This window comes from Lepisosteus oculatus, chromosome 14, assembly GCF_040954835.1.
Source record: "Lepisosteus oculatus isolate fLepOcu1 chromosome 14, fLepOcu1.hap2, whole genome shotgun sequence".
NCBI classification, from domain to species: domain Eukaryota; kingdom Metazoa; phylum Chordata; class Actinopteri; order Semionotiformes; family Lepisosteidae; genus Lepisosteus; species Lepisosteus oculatus.
Genome location: NC_090709.1, coordinates 35,547,230 through 35,569,881, shown reverse-complemented (window position 1 = coordinate 35,569,881; position 22,652 = coordinate 35,547,230). Strand labels below are relative to the sequence as shown.

At 49.4% G+C, this 22,652-nt stretch overlaps 1 protein-coding gene across 1 annotated transcript; it reads right to left on the bottom strand.

Moving 5' to 3' along the window:
- Positions 1–12,335: 12,335 nt before the first annotated feature.
- Positions 12,336–22,041, bottom strand: LOC107076349 (uncharacterized). The gene is made up of 10 exons (XM_069198114.1): positions 21,999–22,041; positions 19,575–21,503; positions 18,320–19,081; positions 17,534–17,655; positions 17,291–17,355; positions 15,169–15,383; positions 14,094–14,341; positions 13,626–13,748; positions 12,961–13,114; positions 12,336–12,403 (listed from the first exon to the last, which is right to left on the bottom strand). Exons 1-10 carry the CDS (start codon positions 22,039–22,041, stop codon positions 12,336–12,338), a joined length of 3,729 nt encoding a protein of 1,242 aa, XP_069054215.1.
- Between the last annotated feature and the right edge of the window lie 611 nt (positions 22,042–22,652).

The window sequence follows — 22,652 nt, the reverse complement described above, 5'->3', positions numbered from 1 at the left end:
TCTCTGTGTTGCCTGTTTTTACCTGGAGGAACTTCAGCTCGTTGATTGGCTGAAAGTTCCATGGCATCAGTGTCCCACGTGGGTTACTCGGCCCTACCAGTCCCTGATTGGTTGATCAAGGTGAGATATGAGTCACTTACTCCTGACACTTAGGAATGCAGTCCAGATGTCCATCTGGCACTCCCTAGACAGATAGGCACCAATGGATGACCATTGATCATGATAGCCAGGCTTAGCTAAGTGCATCCCCCTTTGGGAGCTGTCTTTTATCAAAGGAACCCTAAATCAGCCTGCATAGTTTCTCTGTGGCTGCACCACAGAGATGAACAGAGAAATGAGGCCTAATTTGGGAAAGCTCAGAAACACTTAATTCTGCCTTATTAATAAGCCTCACCGCTACAATAGACACTTTTACACAATTTTACCTTAACCCCCCCGAGCTCCATGATAAACAGACTTTTACACAATTTCACCACAAACCCTCCAAGCTCAATGATAAAAAGACACTTTTACACAATTTCACCTCAAACCCCCCGAGATCAATGATAAAAAGACACTTAAACAATTTCACCACAAACACCCCGAGCTCAATGATAAAGACACTTTTACACAATTTCACCACAAACCCGTCACACTTACAAAAAAAAGACACACTTACCTCGGTGTTGGTGGAGGGGAGTCCTCGTATCCTGTGAAGCGCGTTGAGTGGAGTGCCCAGAAAGGCGCTATATAAGTGTAAGCAATTATTTTTATTTGACACAATTTGACCTCAAACCCGTCGAGCTCAATGATAAAAAGACACTCTTATATCACCACTTACCTCGGTGTTGGTGGAGGGGAGTCCTCATATCCTGTAAAGCACGTTGAGTGGAGTGTCCAGAAAGGCGCCATATACAGATTCAGCCACGGAAATCATTACGTCATACCGCGGTACGTGATTGGCCGGCCAAACTGACCGACAGGGGCGCTCGTGGTGCGTTGGTCGGTCGTGGAAAGATTTCATCATTTGATCTCTTTACTGTGCACATTTTAATCTGCTTAGTATTGAATATTTATATGGAATTTTACCACTAAAGGGAAATTTTAGTAGTTGAGCATGAAAGGAATAGGAGCATAACGCATCTGAAGGTCATAAACGATATTAATTTAGGAACATATTATGTCTCGGTATTTTAAAGAAAAAATACACACCAGTCTTCCATTTCTCCCTGAACATTTTTAGCATCAAAGTCTTACATGTGGTTATTTGGGAAATGTTTTCACGTGCTCCTTGCTCCCTCTGACCAGGATACCAGACGTTTATACAGTAGACAGCGCTCTGTGAGGGAAGTGACAGTTTCAAGCTTGTCTGCAGATACGCTCGATACCGGAGTAAACAAGCACACTTTTAGAACTGGGTTAATAGGGAGTATAAGATGGAAGCGCGTACCTACAGAAATGAAGGCCGGTCTAACTATATTCACGCACTGTGCTGTTTCAGTGCTGGTCACTCCACTGCCTCGGTGGCATGATCGCTGAACTGAGGTCGAGTGTTCAAACCCAGCTGGCGCCATCAGTTTCCTTGGAACAAATATTATTGGCATTATCTTGACATTTGTTATATTTCTGAACATCACCACATGTTCGTGCTGTGTGCGGTCCTGTAGGGCGCAGATTCAGGTACAAAGGTTGTTATCGCATCTCTCTCTCTCTCCGGTTTCACAGGTATTTTCAGAGTAGACTAAGGGCCAGTCCCCCTCCCCCACTCACGTCCTCTTAGAAAAACAGATTCACAACATGAAGCTGTGTCAGTCTTCTGTGTGTAAGAAAAATCGGTCTGAACACCATGGCTGCTGGTTTTAATGAGCTGCCGAGTCAACAATACTTGAATCTTCCTGCTGTCAGCAGTGTTGTGAGTATAGCTGAGCCTCACCTGGATGAAAACAGGACATAATGCATAATCAGCAATCAGGTGATGGAGACTGTGCTGCTCTGCTCTTCCTCTGGTGATCTACAGGCTGTATTTCTCTCGCTGTGACCCTGTGGGTCCAGTCAGTGCGTCATTACGCAGCGATGAGAAACCGCAGGTTTAAACAGAGAGAAAGAGCTCACTGATTAATACCACTGGACATTAATACAGTGACAGAGAGAAGCTCAGATCACACAGCAGGATCTCACACCCGGGGACTGATCTGGGATCTGGGACGGTCGAGTGTGAATTGTGGGGCTCTAGCTGTGCTGAACAGCTCTTGAGCACACTGGAGTCTCTCAGTGACAAGACCACGGGCGTCTCTCCTCCCCTACATCCTCAGAGTAGAACAGAATTGATGACCGTGCTAAACTGAGTATTATTGATGACTAAGAGTTAATGCCAACACCTAACTTTCTTAACGCGAGAAATACCGCTCAACACGGCTCCGTGTGAAAAACCCGTCGATCACCAGAGGGAGCAGTCACCCATAGGAATAGATGTGAAATGAAAGGACACACAGGAAGGGCTTCAGAAACAGACAAGGCTTTATTCTCTCGCCCACGTCAGAAGCTGGTTACAATAACGGTCAGCAAGTCCAAGCGACTCGTTACAATTACACGGCCGTTTGGCCGCGGTGAACGTGGATTCTGTCTGGCACAGCCAGATTGTGAAAAATGACTATTTCATGATCACGCGTTTCATTTTAATCAAGATGGGGGCAAGGGGGTCTTCTCTGTGACCCCTTAGAAAATTAACGTGAAAAAACTAAATATCAGTCACAATCTTCAGACATTCACAACAGACATCAGAAAACATCTACATACTGCGAGTGTCTGGAGACTGTATCTGAGTTTTAGTTTTTGGCTGGATCACAGCCCCACCCACACACACACACTCCCCCATCCTCACACACACCCCCACTGTGCCACACAGCCGCCGGCTCACCTCGCCGTGCCCGGCCCCCCCGCCGCATCAAACAGACACTTTTACCTCAAACACCCTCTATCAAACAATGATAAAAAAACTATTTTACACAATTTCACCTCAATGATAAAAAACACTTTTACACAATTTAACAATGATAAAGACAATTTTACAATAAGACACTTTTACATAATTTTACTCGAACCCCCTGAGCTCAATGATAAAGACAATTTTTACACAATTTGACCTCAAACCCATTGAGCTCAATAATAAAAAGACACGTTTACAATATTTTACAATGATAAACCGATATTTTACGCAGTTTCACCACAAACCCGTCAAGCTCAATGATAGACACTTTTACACAATTTTACAATAAGACACTTTTACACAATTTTACCTCAAACCCGTCGACCTCGAAGATAAATTTTTTTTACCTCAAACCCCCCGTGCTCAAATGATAAACAGACACTTTTTACACAATTTCACCACAAACCCATCGAGCTCAATGATAAAAAGACACTTTTACACAATTTTACAATAAGCAGAAAATTTTACGTCAAACCCGTCGAGCTCAATGATAAACCGACACTTTTGACACAATTTTACCTCAAACCCGTCGAGCTCAATGATAAACCGACACTTTTGACACAATTTTACCTCAAACCCGTCGAGCACAATGATAAACAGACACTTTTTACACAATTTCATCACAAACCCCCCGAGCTCAATGATAAACCGACACTTTTGACCCAATTTTACCTCAAACCCGTCGAGCTCAATGATAAACCGACACTTTTGACAATTTTACCTCAAACCCGTCGAGCTCAATGATAAACAGACACTTTTACACAATTTTACCTCAAACCCATCGAGCTCAATGATAAACCGACACTTTTGACCCAATTTTTCCTCAAACCCCCTGACCTCAATGATAAAGACACATTTACACAATTTTACAATAAGCAGACACTTTTACACAATTTCATCACACACACCCCCCCCCCCGAGCTCAATGACACAATTTCACCTCAATGATAAACAGACACTTTTGACACACTTTTACCTCAAACCCGTCGAGCACAATGATAAAAATACACTTTTGACACAATTTGACCTCAAACCCGTCGAGCTCAATGATAAACCGACACTTTTGACACAATTTGACCTCAAACCCGTCGAGCTCAATGATAAAGACACACTTTTACACAATTTCACCACAGACATTTTCTCACTCCTATGACTGTTTTCTCATCAGCCTGAGGACTGAACGATTTCAATGAAGAAACGGAGGGACAAGTCGCCACTCACCGCCACAGCCCGGGAAACATCTTCCGTCTCCAACACGAACAGCAAACGTCCTCTCGGTGCGCAGAAACGTCCAGAAACGCGTTGACTTTGGACTCAGTCAAGTTTAACAGGTGTATAAACGTGCTGAAGAGCCCCAGCCTGGCGAAAACTCTGTCAGACCGATTATACTGACGCAGTATTATAGTATAATAGCGTTACAACATTGATAGCATTTGATATTGATTACCCTGACGCAAACGCACACTATTCCATTCCTTTGACGCCGATATCTACGTCCGTGAAGAACAAACTGCTGCTCTAGACGACATTATATTTAAAAAAACACACGAATTGAGTGATTGAAACGTGTTCAAACCGCGGTTGACCTGTGGCTTCAGCTCGGTGACGCAGAGACACGGCGTCCATGAGGGTGGGAAAGAAGAAAGCTTGTATATTCTAATAAAAAGCTGACTAAAACCAATTATTACTGATAAAATAAGGTCAAACTCGGGAAACCACGGCGGGAAAGGCGGGAAGCGCGACCGTTAGGAATTCAAACTTCAAACGAGACGCGCACCTGCCCCGAGTTATCGCAGGGACCGCCCCCCTGTCCCCTCTCAGCCAATGGGCTTCCACCACGGTGGAGTGACGTCCCGCCTCAGCCCTCTCCTCCAATGGACATAAGGGACACTCGAGTGACGCTCTCGGGAGCCCTCCTCCCCGGGCAGGGCTGTTATAAGTCCTCTGAGTGACTGACCCAGGGTTGAACCCTGTGGGTGTCATTCCCAGTGTGGCCCAGCAGAGGGCGCTGAAGGGCTGCAGGTGGTGGCACCCCCCACAGTAGGAACACGCAGACTCCACACACACAGATGCCAGCGACCCCCAGCAGGAACACACAGACTCCACACACACAGACACTAGTACAACCCCCAGCAGGAACACGCAGACTCCGCACACACAGACACCAGCAACCCCCAGCAGGAACACGCAGACTCCACACACACAGACACCAGCACCAGCGACCCCCAGCAGGAACACGCAGACTCCATACACACAGACACCAGCGCCAGCGACCCCCAGCAGGAACACGCAGACTCCACACACACAGACACCAGCGACCCCCAGCAGGAACACGCAGACTCCACACACACAGACACCAGCACCAGCGACCCACAGCAGGAACACGCAGACTCCACACACACAGACACCAGCGACCCCCAGCAGGAACACACAGACTCCACACATACAGACACCAGCACCAGCGACCCCCAGCAGGAACACGCAGACTCCACACTCACTCTTGTGACACAGTTTCACTCGTTTGTCCTCGCCGCTCGGCTCAGGGGACGAGTGAGGAAAGATTCAGGGAAAGAGCAGCACCGACAGTGAGTCACTGGGGAAAAGAGAGACTCTTTCTCTGAGGAGCAGGGCGGTATTGGCTTCGACAGGCTCGCTGGAGGTGCTGTGGTTCCAGTTTGCGATGTGATGAGAACAGAGATTCGTCCAGCAGTTTCAGGACTCAACCTAAAAAGTGACTTTTTAGCTGATGTGACAGAGGAAAGCCTAGAGGACCAGGTATTGAAGAGAAACAGGAACGTGTGTTTTTACCTCCTTCCAGCTGAAGTACAGCAGTAGAAACCTACTGTTCGCGTCTTTAGAATGATACAGAAACGCTGTTGGAAAACAAAGGTGATTATGAGAGAAGTAGTTGAATAAAAATCGGAATCAAGCCCTGCAGGACTAAAGGGATCCTGCCTGTTGTAACAGAGCTGACTGACAGGAGCTGGTATTTCATACCAGACTGAGAGGATTATACTGGGGAGAATAACAGACAGTCAGGAGATCAAATATTGTAGGGTTACACGTTACAGGACTCCCGTCTCCTGTGGAGAAACACCTGTGGGGTCGTGTCAGGGCAGAAGTCCCACATTGTAAACCAGTGTAAAGTGGGACTGGGACCAACCCGGATCAAGACCAGACCTGAGAGCTTCAGGACTCTCTCCCACTGGTTTCCCTTTATCTCTCTCTGTCCTGTGTCCTAACAAACCCCACTAATCCCCCGTGTGGGAAAGAGGACCCGCTCGTCCCTCCTGTCCTGTCCCGGTGTCGCCGTCACTGGGACTGGAGCAGCCGGAGAGGAGACGCACTTCCAGAACTTTCCTTCCCGCTCGGCTCTTCCCCTCCTGAGGAAAGAGCATCTTCCCACACAAACAGCCCGTTTCTCTCGGAGACGCCCGCAGCACAGGGGGCCTTTTCCCAGGACACCAGGACTCCCCTCGTCTGCGGAAACACCCGGGAAGAGACTCCCAGCCCACAGGAGGGGATTTTATCCAGAAATAAAGTCGCGATTCTGAGATTGTAAGTCGCCGTTGCGAGATATAAAGTCCCAATGACCAGAAATAAAGTCGCGATTCTGAGATTGTAAGTCGCCGTTGCGAGATATAAAGTCCCAATAACCAGAAATAAAGTCGCGATTCTGAGATTGTAAGTCGCCGTTGCGAGATATAAAGTCCCAATGACCAGAAATAAAGTCGTGATTCTGAGATTGTAAGTCGCAGTTGTGGGATATAAAGTCCCAATGACCAGAAATAAATTCGCGATTCTGAGATTGTAAGTCGCCGTTGCGAGATATAAAGTCCCAATGACCAGAAACAAAGTCGTGATTCTGAGATTGTAAGTCGCCGTTGCGAGATATAAAGTCCCAATGACCAGAAATAAAGTCGCGATTCTGAGATTGTAAGTCGCCGTTGCGAGATATAAAGTCCCAATGACCAGAAACAAAGTCGTGATTCTGAGATTGTAAGTCGCCGTTGCGAGATATAAAGTCCCAATGACCAGAAATAAAGTCGTGATTCTGAGATTGTAAGTCGCCGTTGCGAGATATAAAGTCCCAATGACCAGAAACAAAGTCGTGATTCTGAGATTGTAAGTCGCCGTTGCGAGATATAAAGTCCCAATGACCAGAAATAAAGTCGTGATTCTGAGATTGTAAGTCGCCGTTGCGAGATATAAAGTCCCAATGACCAGAAACAAAGTCGCGATTCTGAGATTGTAAGTCGCCGTTGCGAGATATAAAGTCCCAATGACCAGAAATAAAGTCGCGATTCTGAGATTGTAAGTCGCCGTTGCGAGATATAAAGTCCCAATGACCAGAAATAAAGTCGTGATTCTGAGATTGTAAGTCGCAGTTGCGGGATATAAAGTCCCAATGACCAGAAATAAATTCGCGATTCTGAGATTGTAAGTCGCCGTTGCGAGATATAAAGTCCCAATGACCAGAAATAAAGTCGCGATTCTGAGATTGTAAGTCGCCGTTGCGAGATATAAAGTCCCAATGACCAGAAACAAAGTCGTGATTCTGAGATTGTAAGTCGCCGTTGCGAGATATAAAGTCCCAATGACCAGAAATAAAGTCGCGATTCTGAGATTGTAAGTCGCCGTTGCGAGATATCAAGTCCCAATGACCAGAAATAAAGTCGTGATTCTGAGATTGTAAGTCGCCGTTGCGAGATATAAAGTCCCAATGACCAGAAACAAAGTCGTGATTCTGAGATTGTAAGTCGCCGTTGCGAGATATAAAGTCCCAATGACCAGAAATAAAGTCGTGATTCTGAGATTGTAAGTCGCCGTTGCGAGATATAAAGTCCCAATGACCAGAAATAAAGTCGTGATTCTGAGATTGTAAGTCGCCGTTGCGGGATATAAAGTCCCAATGACCAGAAATAAATTCGCGATTCTGAGATTGTAAGTCGCCGTTGCGAGATATAAAGTCCCAATGACCAGAAATAAAGTCGTGATTCTGAGATTGTAAGTCGCCGTTGCGAGATATAAAGTCCCAATGACCAGAAATAAAGTCGTGATTCTGAGATTGTAAGTCGCCGTTGCGAGATATAAAGTCCCAATGACCAGAAACAAAGTCGTGATTCTGAGATTGTAAGTCGCCGTTGCGAGATATAAAGTCCCAGTTGCCGGACGAGCCGGCAGCGGGTCTGGGCGCCGTAATGAAACGACGTCTTTCATCATCACGTCGGTTTTCCAGCGGCGCTTCAACGTCCTTCTGCACAAGCGAGCGGTGTGTTTCTGCAGCTGCACTCCGGCTGAAGGAGGTGAAAACGCGCTTCTCTTCCAGAAAGGTCTGTGTGTCCGAGCGAGCGGCCGGCCTGATGCGCGCAGTGTGGCTGACCGTCGCGCTGAAGCGCCTCTGTCTCTTCCTCAAGACCCCTCATGAGCAGCCCCTCGGACACCCACACCAGACGCGCTGTGAGAAGGAGGCACACAACCGGCCACTTTCCCACCGCGCAGTCCCGGTCAGCGACACTGTGCTCTTATACCGGGTGGGACACCGCCAGACCCACAGCTGGATAAAAACTCACTGTTCCACTGTTACAATTATACACATATATTCTGTTACATACAAATATACAATGTCAGAATTATATCCAAAAGTATTCATGATATTTATATATATATACAAAGAATACCAAAATACAAACATGATAAAAATAGAACATTAATTTAAAATTAGTTTTCTTCACATGGGACACTAAGGGCAGGTTTTCAGTGAGTCGGATCTCTTACGAGGAAGAGATCAGTGTTTCAGTGGAAAGTCCTCACTCTGTGTCCAGGAAGTATCCGGTCTTCCTCTCCCGCTGGGAAAGACTGTGTGGATCAGTGACTGACCTGCGGCAGTGTCTCTGTGTCTCTCTGTCACTCGGATAACACTGCCTGAGCTCCTCCTCTCCCTCTCCTGCTCCTGTCTCAGTGTCTTCAGCTCTCTCTCAGCTCCTCGATCTCCTGTCTGTGGGCTGTGTGTGTCTGCGGGCTGTGTGTGTCTGCTCATTGTGTCTGCGGGCTGTGTGTGTTCTCTATGTGTCTGAGGGTTATGTATTCTTGAGTGCCTTCAGGTTGTGTGTGAGACTACGTTGTGACTACTGTATGGGCTGAGTGCGCTCTCGTGTGTCTGCGGGCTGTGTGTGCTCTCGTGTGTCTGTGCAGGCTGTGTGTGCTCTTGTGTGTCTGCGGGCTGTGTGTGCTCTTGTGCGTCTGTGGGCTGTGTGTGCTCTTGTGTGCCTGCGGGCTGTGTGCGCTCTTGTCTCAGTCATCTTCTGTGACCTTCTTCTCGATGTGCAGCTTGTGGTCCTCAATCACTCTCCTGTATCTCCTGTGTGTCTCTGATGCCACACAATGAGTCTGTCTATCACTGTGTTTTGTCTCTCTACCGTCTCTCTGTATCTCTCTACTGCCTCTCTCAGCTCCTCGATCTCCCTCCTGCAGCTCCTGTGCTCCTGTCCTGCTGGAGTGAACTGTGTTGTCGACACACTGACCTGCTGGAGAGTCTCTCTGTGTCTCTCTGCCTCCTCTCTGGCCTTTTCCTCATAGTGCTGCCTGAGCTCCTCCATCTCCCTTCTGTGTGTCTCCTCTCTCTCTCTCCTCTCCCTCTCCTGCTCCTCTCTCACCTCCCCCATCTCTCTCTGCAGCCTCTCTCTCTCCCCCTCTCTCTCCTCAGCTCCTCCTCCAGCTCTCTCCTCCTCCTCTCATCCCTCTCCTCCCTCAGCCTCTCCTCCAACCTGTGTGTAGTGTGTATAATGATTATGAGCCCAGTCTGGACTGGTCAGAGAAGCACAAGGACAGAAGAACAGGGGTTAACAGCACTGAGCTGGTCTGTATCACCTGATAGTGCCCAGTGTAGAGTCTCACTGCCCCTGACTCTGGAGTCCAGCTTCTCTGATGAGTCTCTATCAGGCTTTACAGACTGCTGGGGTTAACAGCCCTGAGCTGGTCTGATAGTGCCCAGTGTAGAGTCTCACTGCCCCTGACACTGGAGTCCAGCCTCTCTGATGAGTCTCTTAAGAATATTGGGCCATTAAACTGATAAGGTATAAAAACAGGAGAAAGATCTTTATACACAAATACTGTTTGATACACAGTGAAACATCTCAATAGTTTCTTTCAATTACTGTATATATACATTAAATCTCAACATTTCAATGCAGCACATAAAGTAACACTATTGTACTGTCCCTTTTCTTGGTAATGTTCATCTCCCAACAGAGGATGATAAAGCTGGAATTCAGTTGACTAAAGTTAATAGAAAAACCTTCATCTGTAAACGTTCAAGGCACTTGGCAACTCAACAATCACAAGTCATTACACAATAATGCTGGCAAAAGGAGCCTTCTTCAAGAGAAGTATTGAGATAAGATACTATCTCCACCATGTTGGAGTCTCCACAGGAACAGGAAGTGGGATGAGGGAAGAAGGAGGGGCTTCAGATGGGAGGCTGCTGTGATTGGATACAAGCTGGGATGGAGCAAAGCTGCTGTTATTGTTCTCTTTAAACATAATTCATTTCATTTATGTTTAATACATCAGTAAGATATACATTCATATGATTAGAGAATGTTTTAAGTGAGCAACACCTTCTCTCAATCATCTTCTGTGGCCTTTCTCTCTTGTGCTGCTTCAGCTTCTCATTCACACTCCTGTATCTCTTGTATGTCTCTTCTATTTCGGGGGACTGAAATACCAAACTACTTTACTGTATCTGTCTACAACTGAATTGAGTCTCTCTACTGTCCCTTTGTGTCTCTCTACTGTCTCTCTCAGCTCCTCGATCTCCCTCCTGCAGCTCCTGTGCTCCTGTCCTGCTGGAGTGAACTGTGTTGTCGACACACTGACCTGCTGGAGAGTCTCTCTGTCTCTCTCTGCAGCCTCTCTCTCTCCCCTCTCTCTCTCCTCAGCTCCTCCTCCAGCTCTCTCCTCCTCCCCTCATCCCTCTCCTCCCTCAGCCTCTCCTCCAGTTCTGCTATCTGCTCCTCCAGCGCTCTGATCTTCTCCTCTCGTGTCTGGATCTCCTCCTCCATCCTGCGGAGGTGGTTCTGCAGCTCCTTCTGGTGCTTCTCCCTCAGTCTCTGCGGAGGTTCGGTACCTTTTCAAATCCAGTGATCACATCTGCTGATTGGCTGCGACATCATCAGGTGTAGCTCTTCAGGCTTCTCATTGGCTGTTCGTCTTTCAGATGTTTGATCGGTTACCCCCAGCTATAGCTCAACTCCAGAGGAGACCCGTCACCCCACCAGCATGGGTCCACATGAGTATTTCCTGTCATGGGAGATGTCAAAATGGACCCCTGGTTTGTGTTATGGGTCAGGACCTGATGCTCATCAGAGAAACCCACCTTGGACACACTCCCAGGGGCTGGACTCAGCAGAGCTGGACTGTTGTTCACTCAAGGGCAGAGATTATTGGGAAATGTTTATGATACGCCTTGGTGCTACAGAAGTTTCATCTGAAGTGCAGCACCTCCAACAGCCCAGTGTCCCTGGTCACTGTCCTGGGTCACAGAGCTCCAGAGGGAACAGCGCCACCTGCTGGTCCACAACCTCCACAGACAGCAGCAGCGTCCTGGTTTCCTTACAGTCTCCCAGCCTTGCTGAGCTCCGAGCTCTGAGTGGCAGCTCTGCTGTGTTCATGGGCTGGACCAGTGCAGGCTCAGAGGAGCCTGTGTGATCTTCCTCACACGCTCTCTGTGTGGCTCAGGGGCGTCGCTGTGAGCCGAGAGAGGACGACTGTGTGTCCCTCAGGAGTGACTCCCTCATGGTGAAACACTGTAGTCCTACAGGGTGTCCTTATGCTCCTTCTCTATCTCAGCTGCTCCACAAAGGGCTTCAGTAATTCCTGTATCGCTGCGTCGTTCCGAGGAATTCTGGCCATGGCTTCCTGAATGACATGAACAGACGCCTCCGTTCCGAAGTGGGAGACGATCCTGTGGGCCAGGTCCTGCTTCTCGATGTCTCCCAGTACACCCCGGGGCATCCCCTTCTGGTTCAGAATGTTCTTCAGCTTCTTGTACTCGTCTGCATCCAGCTCCTCGATCACTTCATTCAAGGCTCCTGCCCACTCCTCTCTGCTGATGAGCGCGATTCCTGAAACAAACACACAGACACCCTTCTAGTGGCTGCTCCTACACAAGGGCTGAGGAACCAGCTCTAGATACTCAAAGAGGACAGAGGGACTCACTCTGAGGGGCAGAAGTCTTTGGGGTCCTGGTCCGAACAGCACGGACTGCAGAGAGAGAAAGAGACAGAGACATGTTCACCCTGACCAGCATAACACCCACAGGACACAGTCTCTCGTAAAGACACTGTACACCCTGACCAGCTCTAGATACTCAAAGAGGACAGAGGGACTCACTCTGAGGGGCAGAAGTCTTTGGGGTCCTGGTCCGAACAGCACGGACTGCAGAGAGAGAAAGAGACAGAGACATGTTCACCCTGACCAGCACAACACCCACAGGACACAGTCTCCCGTAAAGACACTGTACACCCTGACCAGCACAACACCCACAGGACACAGTCTCCCGTAAAGACACTGTTCACCCACAGGACACACAGTCTCTCGTAAAGACACTGTTCACCCTGACCAGCACAACACCCACAGGACACAGTCTCCCGTAAAGACACTATTCACGCACAGGACACAGTCTCCCGTAAAGACACTGTTCACCCACAGGACACAGTCTCTCGTAAAGACACTGTTCACCCTGACCAGCACAAAACCCACAGGACACAGTCTCCCGTAAAGACACTGTTCACCCTGACCAGCACAAAATCCACAGGACACAGTCTCCCGTAAAGACACTGTTCACCCACAGGACACAGTCTCCCGTAAAGACACTGTTCACCCACAGGACACACAAGATGCATCTCAAGTCAGCTATTGCCTGGCATGATTGTCACACTCACTAGCAGGCCATACTGACCTCTAACCCACCATGTTCTCAGTAGATCTGTTACCTGGCAGCTGCACAAAGCGCCTCCACACCCTCTTTTTTCCATCCTTTGTGGCGCCTTTCAGCAACACCAGGTCCAGACTCCTCGCACCGTGGGCCAGGAACACCTCGAACGTAGGGTGGAAATTCGGGCCATAACTGCAGTAAAAGCACTCGGACTGGAAGAACAACAGTAACGCTGTGTTAAAGAGCTAGCAGTCTGTCACACAGGCAAATCCTTTTTGAGCATGAAGTCAGCTGGACTCCCTCTACAGACTCTGTGACTCTGCTTTCTGCTTCTCTCTCCACTATCCCAATTCTCCTTGACCTCTGACATGACTGGCCACATCCTCTTCCTGTCCTGGGTATTTCAGGTGCTGCTCTTGGCTGGTTCTCTTCTTGTCCCTTGAACTGCTCTTTCCAAGTGTCCTGGTGAGGCTCTGGCCTTCTCCCCCCCTGGTGTTCTTCACGGGTCAGTACTCGGGCCCCTTCCTTTCTCTGTGTATCTGCTGGATGGGTCCACCTGTTTCATTGCTTCGATGACACTGATGATACTCAGATCACCCTTTCATGACCCGAGTCTTTCCTGCTTCTCTCTCTCTAGATCTTTCTGTCTCTCCCTCATGCTCTCTCAACAGTTTGGGTCATAAAGGCCAGTGATCTCTGTCTGTATCACAGGACAACCATTACCTCAGGCTGGATTATCTTAATCTCCTTGCTGCTGCTGGACACTCTGTACGTTGCTTGCGGTGTCAGTTTACAGGTTGAGCTCGTCTTAATGAGGGTGCTGCTGCAGTCCTGCTGCTCGGTGACCTGTGGAGGAGAGGAGAGGACAGGGTGACACTGCTGGGAATGGGGGAACAGAAACATGCCACGACGTTTTGCTGGAGAAACAGACAGACAGAGACAGGAAGTGCTGGAGAGGTAGACAGGCATAGAGACGGGAAGTCTTGGGAGAGAAAGACAGAGACAAGAAGTGCTGGAGAGACAGGAAGTGTTGGGGAGGTAGACAGGCAGAGAGACAGGAAGTGCTGGAGAGACAGGAAGTGCTGGAGAGGTAGACGGGCAGAGAGACGGGAAGTGTTAGGAGAGACAGACAGATAGAGACAGGAAGTACTGGGGAGGAAGACAGACAGAGAGACAGGAAGTCCCCTGTACCTGGCTGAGAAGTACGTTCCCAGGGAGCACAAACACGTTCAACTTGGGTAGCAGGTCCATGCCATCCCCTGGCTGCAGGAACAGCAGCACCTGTCCCAGGATGCTGGAGTCCCACAGGCTCTTCACAAGGCCCCACAGGGACAGGCCGGCTATGGACACCCTCACATGGGTCTGTGTCACCTCCAGGGGCGACAGCACCTCAAGATTACCACAGCTCACATGGGCCACCGACAGGAAGTCACTCCTGCCTGCAGGAAGACACTGAGTCATTCATGATTCCTTTGGCTGTTTGTTGTAAGACTGGTCACATCTTCACAGCTTCCAGTCCAGTAGGAGAGCCCCACGATTCAGTTACACCCCTAGACTCCACCCCAGCTGTTCCCTGTTTGTTCCAAGGACCCATCCCTCTCAGCTATAAGACTTTGGGCTCAGAGCAGTGGGTGCAGCACCATTGTGGAGTTGGACCACCTTCGGTTCCGACTTGGTTAGTATTTGCCAGTTAGGCCTCAAGTGCCGAGTCAGCGAGATGGGTTTGTAAACCAGAGACCATCAACTCAATGCTGGAGGAGCTTGTCTTGATTAAACCTGAGTACGTTGGCTCCAGTGTGATTCGACAATCAGTCACGTCCACAGTAGAGGACTGCCGGAATGGAGAGGCTCACAAGAGCCAGCTCTGCTCCTCATTGACTTCCATTCCAGCTCATCTTTCAACCTAGTGACATGACACGACACTTAGGGCTGAAGATCACTGATTATTTCTGTTAACGATGTGACATGGCCTTCGGTGGCCATGAATAACTGAATTAAAGTAATGAAGCTGTTAACTGAGATTAATTAAGGGTCAGCAACGAAGCCCTGAGATTGAGGTTCAGTAATGGATTGGAACAGATTCCAGAAGCTGGAGAGAAGGATGAGTCCAGCATATCCCAGAAGCAACCTCATCTTCATTCACACTGTTACACAGAGGGCAAATTGTCACCAGACTCCGTGGTAGAGGGTAGAGTCTCCTGCTGTAGCTGAGCTGAAGCTGTACTCACTGTCAATACAGAAACTGTTAACATCGCCTGAGACTCACGGTCATCGATCTCGCAGTGAGGTAGCCGCAGTTCCCTCAGCGCCCCCTGGGGGCAGTGTATGTCAAACAGGGGTCCTGCAGGAAGCTGGCCAGTGGAGGACAGGAGCGCCATGTCCCAGTGTGTGGTCTGATACTCCAGTTCGCCCCCCGACGCCATCACAAACACCAGCCCAGTGACACGGCACCAGAACTGGCCCGCGGACGGGCAGAGATACCTGCACAGGACAGCACACTGTCAACACACTGCACAGAGACAGAGGACACCACACTTTCAACACTCCACAGAGACAGGGGACACCACAGACATCAGGGCATTGACACTGGAGACAAAATAAAGAAATTCTACGCTTGCAGTACAGTGACACAAAGAGAGAACTGAGGCAGGACTGTGTGACAAAGACACAGCACTGACACTGGAGACACAGAAATATAGAAGTTCCACACTTCCATACTGCAGTCTAAGAGAGACAACCTCTCCTTCCTGTCTAATGACAACAATTATTGTCAGGTAACTGGCCATTGTGTTTTGTTAACAATAAGACTTGGTGAGAAAAATGAATATTCAATAACTTGGCATGTTTATCCTTATTATTATTATTATTATTATTATTATTATTATTATTATTATTATTATTATTATTATTGCTTACACTTATATAGCGCTTTTCTGGACACTCCACTCAAAGTGCTTTACAGGTAATGGGGTCTCCCCTCCACCACCACCAATGTGCAGCCCCACCTGGATGATGCGACGGCAGCCATAGTGCGCCAGAACGCTCCCCACACACCAGCTCTCAGTGGGGAGGAGAGCAGAGTGATGTACTGTAGCTAATTCATAGATTCATGGGAATTATTAGGAGGCCATGATTGGTAAGGGCCAATTGGAAATTTGGGCAGGACGCCGGGGTTACACCCCTACTCTTTTCGAGAAACACCCTGGGATTTTTAATGACCACGGAGAGTCAGGACCTCGGTTTTACGTCTCATCCGAAGGACGGCGCCTCTTTACAGTAATAATAATAATAATAATTGCTTACACTTATATAGCGCTTTTCTGGACACTCCACTCAAAGCACTTTACAGGTAATGGGGACTCCCCTCCACCACCACCAATGTGTAGCATCCACCTGGATGATGCGACGGCAGCCATAGTGCGCCAGAACGCTCACCACACATCAGCTATCAGTGGGGAGGAGAGCAGAGTAATGTAGCCAATTCATATAGGGGGAGTATTAGGAGGCCATGATTGGTAAGGGCCAATTGGAAATTTGGCCAGGACACCGGGGTTACACCCCTACTCTTTTCGAGAAGCGCCCTGGGATTTTTAATGACCACAGAGAGTCAGGACCTCGGTTTTACGTCTCATCCGAAGGACGGGTGTCCCCGTCACTATACTGGGGCATTAGGACCCACATGGACCGCAGGGTGAGCGCCCCCTGCTGGCCCCACTAACACCTCTTCCTTAGCTAAGAAGAAGCTACTAAATTCCTCTCGTTATTGTTTTAAGGACTAATGATACGTGATATGAGTGCTCCGAGTGTTTAAGTTTCAGTCTGGTGTGAAAGTACACAGGAGACCGTAGTGATGGGCGAGACTGAAGCAATGTATCTATTTTAGTGTCATTTCTCCATGAAGCTGTCAGGTTGCAGGAGAGCGAGTCTCTGGAAAAAGAGGTGACTGTGAAAATCCCTTCTGCTAACTTTTATTCAGTCCACTGCCATGGCAACTGAGCGCTTCCGCTGAGATACCGCAAGATACTTGGCTGGACCAGGATGACATTATGATTGACGGGCAGCTTAGCGAGTCAGAGGGAGGAGTGGCACAGGAAGTAGACCAGTGGCCTTGTGGGAAATGGAGTTTACCTAGACCGCTATCGTGCAAGTGAGCAGAACTGACATCTGGCACCTCCTCACTGGGAGCACAGGAAACTGTGCATTTAAAATAACGAGACAAACAAGGGGTCTGTATGTAGCATCGAGCAGTGTGTTCTGGAATTCTGTTTGTCCTGAAGGTCTTTCGGCCTCAAATTATGCCTTTTAGTGATGTTCAGGACTTTCTATGTTTTAATCTCATTTTTGCTTGTTAAGCAAAGGACGGCAAAAAAGCCCAAAATATCAGGTACCTGTAGGTTTCCTTCCTGTTCTGAAATTTTATTTCAGGAGTGAATTCAGTCACGTTCCCCGGGACCTGAAAACGAATTGAGATGTCACAGGTGTGGAGGTAAAGATACAGGTGTCTCTCCAGTGTGGGAGAGGAGATGTCACAGGTGTGGAGGTAAAGATACAGGCAGGTGTGTCTCCAGTGTGGGAGAGGAGATGCCACAGGTGTGGAGGTAAAGACCTTTTCTGGAGGTATAAACACTTACTTTGGTTCTGCTAACTTCATCAGGCTCATCTCCCACAGACAGTGAGCCCCCAGTCTCAGGTATCCCAGACAGTGAGCCCTTAGTCTCAGGTGCCCCAGGTGAATATTCCTCAGCTGCTGGACCTGTTGAAAGAAAGAGCTGGGCATCACAGAGTGACAGGCGTGAGTCTGTCTCAGTATCTCAGGTGCTACAAACTGTTGAATACAGCTGTCTGATCTTCTGAGACGACCTAACTGCTGTTTTGACACCATCATCACGATGGGCTCGTTATGGATCTGGTGTGATGCTGCTCACTGTGTTTAGAGTCCACTGTGTTTCCTGTATTTTAGAATACTTACTTCATATCGAAGTCTAATCACACTCCTAGAGAAAGTGTGGATCATCCTGGATCAGAAGGGACAGTCAGTGAATCCGAGCGAACTCTCTTCCTGTTGTGAACTCGTGACTCGCACTAATATTCTTACAGGACCTTGAGAGAGAGGGTCAGTGATGTAGGAGAGAGAGCTGTGTGTCAGTGTGTCGTACAGACAGAGAGTCAGTGATGTAGGAGAGAGAGCTGTGTGTCAGTGTGTCGTACAGACAGAGGGTCAGTGATGTAGGAGAGAGAGAGCTGTGTGTCAGTGTGTCGTACAGACAGAGGCTCAGTGATGTAGGAGAGAGAGCTGTGTGTCAGTGTGTCGTACAGACAGAGGATCAGTGATGTAGGAGAGAGCTGTGTGTCAGTGTGCCGTACAGAGAGAGGGTCAGTGATGTAGGAGAGAGACTTTCGGTGTGATCAGGACTTACAGTTTGGGGACTCAATCTCTTTACTGTGTCTCCTCCTGACAGGCACTCTTCCAGCTCCTCTCTCTTCCTCCTCTTCTACATCGACCACTTTCTTGGCCGAATTCCTCTTCTTTATCTTCTGCAGAAGTTTTCTGTCCATCATGTAAGGAAAGACACTCATTTCTGCCACCATGTCCTCTATCTTCTCCAGCAGCTCTGTGACCTGAGTGCGGTCGCCCCTGTTCTTGTTGTTGAGAACATGATACCTGTTCCCACACTTCTCCACCAGATACTGGAGCTTCTTCCCTCCTCTCTCAATGTGCTGCTCAATGGTTGTGTCTGTCAGCTCATCCCCCCAGGTGAACAGCAGTATTGTGTGTCTCCAGACTCTCTCACTGAGAAGCTCCAGATGTTCCTTCTCTACTCTCCTCTGTTTCTCTCTCAGTGTGATGAGAGGGATCACCAGAAGGAGAGCGTGGGGTCCTGGGGGGCACAGAGACACGCTGTACACAGTCTCTTGTTTGACCTGCTCTGAGGTGGACTTTATATTATCCCACTCCCAGCCTGGAGTGTCGACCACAGTGATCTGCCTCCCATCTACTTCACCCTGTCTCTTCTCACACTCCTCAGTTACTCCCTCAGTGTCAAACTCCTCTCTGCCCAGGATGGTGTTTCCTGCTGAGCTCTTCCCAGCCTTTTCACACCCCAGAAGCACAATGTTCAGCTTTGACAGACGAGGAGCTGCAGAGATCTTTGGACGGGGAGTTTCTCCTGGGCTTCTCCCTGGATCAGCAACCAAACAAGACAACATCAGTGTTAGAGCTTGTAGTGTTTCAGGGCACAAGAACTAAATCATTTTTTCAGCTGTTCAGCCACTATAGTACTTAAAGGGGATGAAACAAACTCTGCTGTGTGCTTAATTGAAACAAACATGTCAATAAAACAAGCAGATTCTGGGATCTGAGTGCAGAAGGTTTAAGTTCCCTTATGTTGACTCCTTTATCAAAAACATCAAAAACTACAGCTTTTGGAGTTTAAAAGACATAAACCAAGATGAAGAGAAATGTTATGACAAAAAAGAAAGCAAAGTGAAGAAGAAAGAAATTCAAATAAGAACCACTGCATAGAGACAAAATAAAAATCACAAGATGCAAGACCTCTCTTCAATCTTGACACGATTGCATGTATGCAGTCCAAACTACACAATTCTCTGGAATTTGCAGTTTTACCTCTTAAACTGGGCATCTACCTCCTGCCTTCCTGCTGGGGTACTTACTCTGACCCGGCTCCAGGCTCTGAGGCTGGGAGGACTCCTGCAGCTCCTTCACTCTCCTCTGCAGCTCCCCTTCCCACCTCTCCTGGATCTCTGCCTCCTTTCTCTGCAGCCTCCTGTCGTACTCCTCTCTCAGCCCTTCCTCCCACTGCCTCCTCAGCTCCTCCGTCCTGCTCCTCTCCTCCTGCGCCTCTCGCTGCTGCTCCCTGTATCTCTCCTCCAGCTCCTGCTCTTTCTGATGGTGCTCCCTCTCCAACTGCTGCCTCAGCTCCTCCGCCCTCCTCCTCTGCTCATCCTCCAGTTCCTGCCTCAGCTCTGCCTCCCCCTGCTGCAGCCTCAGTTTCAGCTCCTCCGTCTGCCTTTGCAGCTCCTGCCTGCCCTGCTCTCTCATCCTCTCCTCGTGGAGTCTGAGCTCTGCCAGTCTGCTCTGCTCCTCCTGTGCGTATCTCTGCTCCAGCTCCTCCACTCTCCTGAGCTCCTCAGCCTTCCTCAGCTCCAGCTCCTGCTCCCTCTGCCTGCGATCCTCCTCCAGCTGCCTCCTCAGCCCCTCCTCTCTCTTCCTCTGCTCCTCCTCCTGCTCCTTCCTCTTCTCCTCCATCTCCCTCTGCTGCTGCTGCTCCAGCTCCTGAACTCTCCCCTGCAGTCTCTCTTCATACAGCTGCTTGATCTCGTCCACCTTCCTCCACAGCTCTGCTTCACATCTCTGCTGGGCCTCCCCGCGGTCTTGGCCTCTGTGCTGCTGCCTCAGCTCCTCTATCTTCCTCTCCTGCTCTTCTTCAAGCTCCCTCTTCACGGCCTCCATCCTCTCCCTCAGTCTCTCTGCACACTGGGTCCTGGTCTCCTCCACCTTCCTCAGCTGCTCCTCAGTGAGTTTCAGGATGGTCTCCTGCACCCTCCTGTGCTGCTCCTGGTATCTGAGCTCCATCTGCTCAGCTCTGCTGCGCTGCTCCTCCTCGTACCTGCGCAGGAGCTCCTGGTGCTGCGTCCTGTAGCGGAGCTTGATCTCCTCCGTCTTCTCACACTGCTCCTGCTCCAGCCTCTGCCTCTGCTCCTGGTACTGCAGCTGCAGCTCCTGCTCCTTCCTGCGCAGTGTCTCCTCCTGCTCTCTCCTGAGAGCCTCCAGCTGCCTGCGCTGCTCCTCTCCCTGCCTGCGTCTCAGCTCCTCCGTCTTCTGACGCAGTTCTGCCTCGTACTCCTCTCTCAGCTCCTGCACTTTCTTCAGAAACTCCTCCTTCTCCTTCCTGCCCTCCTCCTCCACCTCTCTGTATTTGTTCTCTCTTTCTCTCAGCCTCTCCTCTGCATCCTGGTCCACAAAGAAGCCCAGACTGTTTCCTGCCACCATGTCCTCGATCTTGTCCAGCAGCTGTGTGACCTGAGTGCGGTCGCCCGTGTCCATATTGTTGAGAACATGATACCTGTTCCCACAGCTCTCTAAGAGCTGCTGCAGGTCTCTCCCCTGTGTGTCAATATACTGCTCCACTGTCTCCTGTCCCAGACTGTCCCCGTGGGTGAAGAGGACGATAGTGTGATTCAGGACAGCCTCCCCAAACACCTCGGTCACGGTCAGCAGGGCTCCCTTCTCCTCGTCCGTGAAGCGTCTGGCCCGCAGCACCAGCAGGAAAGCGTGGGGTCCTGGGGAGGACAGCAGCAGGCACCTCCGGACCTCCAGACACACGTCCCTCTGGCGCCCCCTGCTGTCCAGGAGGTCTGGCGTGTCGATGACGGAGAGCTGCCTCCCAGCAGCCTCCCCCCTGCGTCTCTCGCAGGCCTGGGTGACCGCGGACAGGCTGGGCCGGGAGGGGAACTGTGTGCTGCCCAGGAGGGTGTTTCCTGCTGCACTCTTCCCAGCACCAGTCCTGCCCAGCAGCACCAGTCTCAGCTCAGAGGGGCGGGGCTGGAGTCTGGGTTTGACTGCAGGGTCCCCTTCACTCACTGCAACAGGAGGAGAGACAGGAGCATCAGAGAGGTGACACATGAGAGGAGACCAACCTCTCCACATACAAGAAGGGTTCAGTTTGCTCAAGAGACAAAACTTAAAAGTAATTATAAAAGAAACTTATACTCCTGGGCATCATGACAACTACATAGTTTTACCTGATGTTCATGACTTTCACTTGTGTCAGATATTGTTTCCCAAAGTGACTCAAGTTTCATCTGAAGAATCTGTGTTCATTTACTGGCCTCAAGCAACAACAGTCATGCTGCAGTACTGTACTGTTACAGGGGCAGAGTGTAGAAGGACGTTAATTGAAGAAGTAGAGATAATCTCTTCACCCCAGTGAAGAACAGCACTCTAGGAGAGTGTGCAGTCCAGTGCAATCATCCTGCTGGTATTTCACTCTGAAACTGACCACCCCCAGAGTCAGAGTCCACTGTGTCTTTATCAGAAGATGACAAGAGAGAAACAGGCTTAATGCTTCTCAGCACCTGTCAGTGGAATAAACTCCACCTCATGTTCCTGGTACCACATCCCCACTGCTGGGCTGAGCTGCAGTGATTCAGTGTCTGTCGGTCAGGAACTGTCCCTTCAACCCTGAGACCTGCAGTCTTGAGCACTTTGTTAACAAAGCAGAATTCAGACTCCAGGCTGTTCAGTAATTCTCCATCTCACCCTGTTTGACACAGATTCTACAACAGGCTGCTGCTGTTCAGTCACAGACTCACTGATCTGCAGACAAGCTGTGACGAGTCCTTTAGACTGATGTACAGAAACAGCTCTTGTCTGGGGTTCTAATGATCTGCTGATGGGCTCTTTCACCCACTCCTGTCCTGCTGGACTTCAGAGCTGCCTTTGACACTAACAGATCAACTGAGGAGGCCATCACCACTCCTCTACACACTGCCCTCTCACACCTGGACGAGAGAGAAACGTATGTGAGAATGTTGTTGTTGATTACAGCTCAGCATTCAACACCATCGTACCCTCAAGGCTCATCACCAAGCTCCGGGACCCAGGACTGAGCTCCCCTCTCTGCAACTGGATCCTGGACTTTGACAGGCCGACCGCAGGTAGTGAGAGTCGACACAAGTACATCTTCCACCCTGACACTGAACACCCATTCACATCAGTGGGTCCGCAGT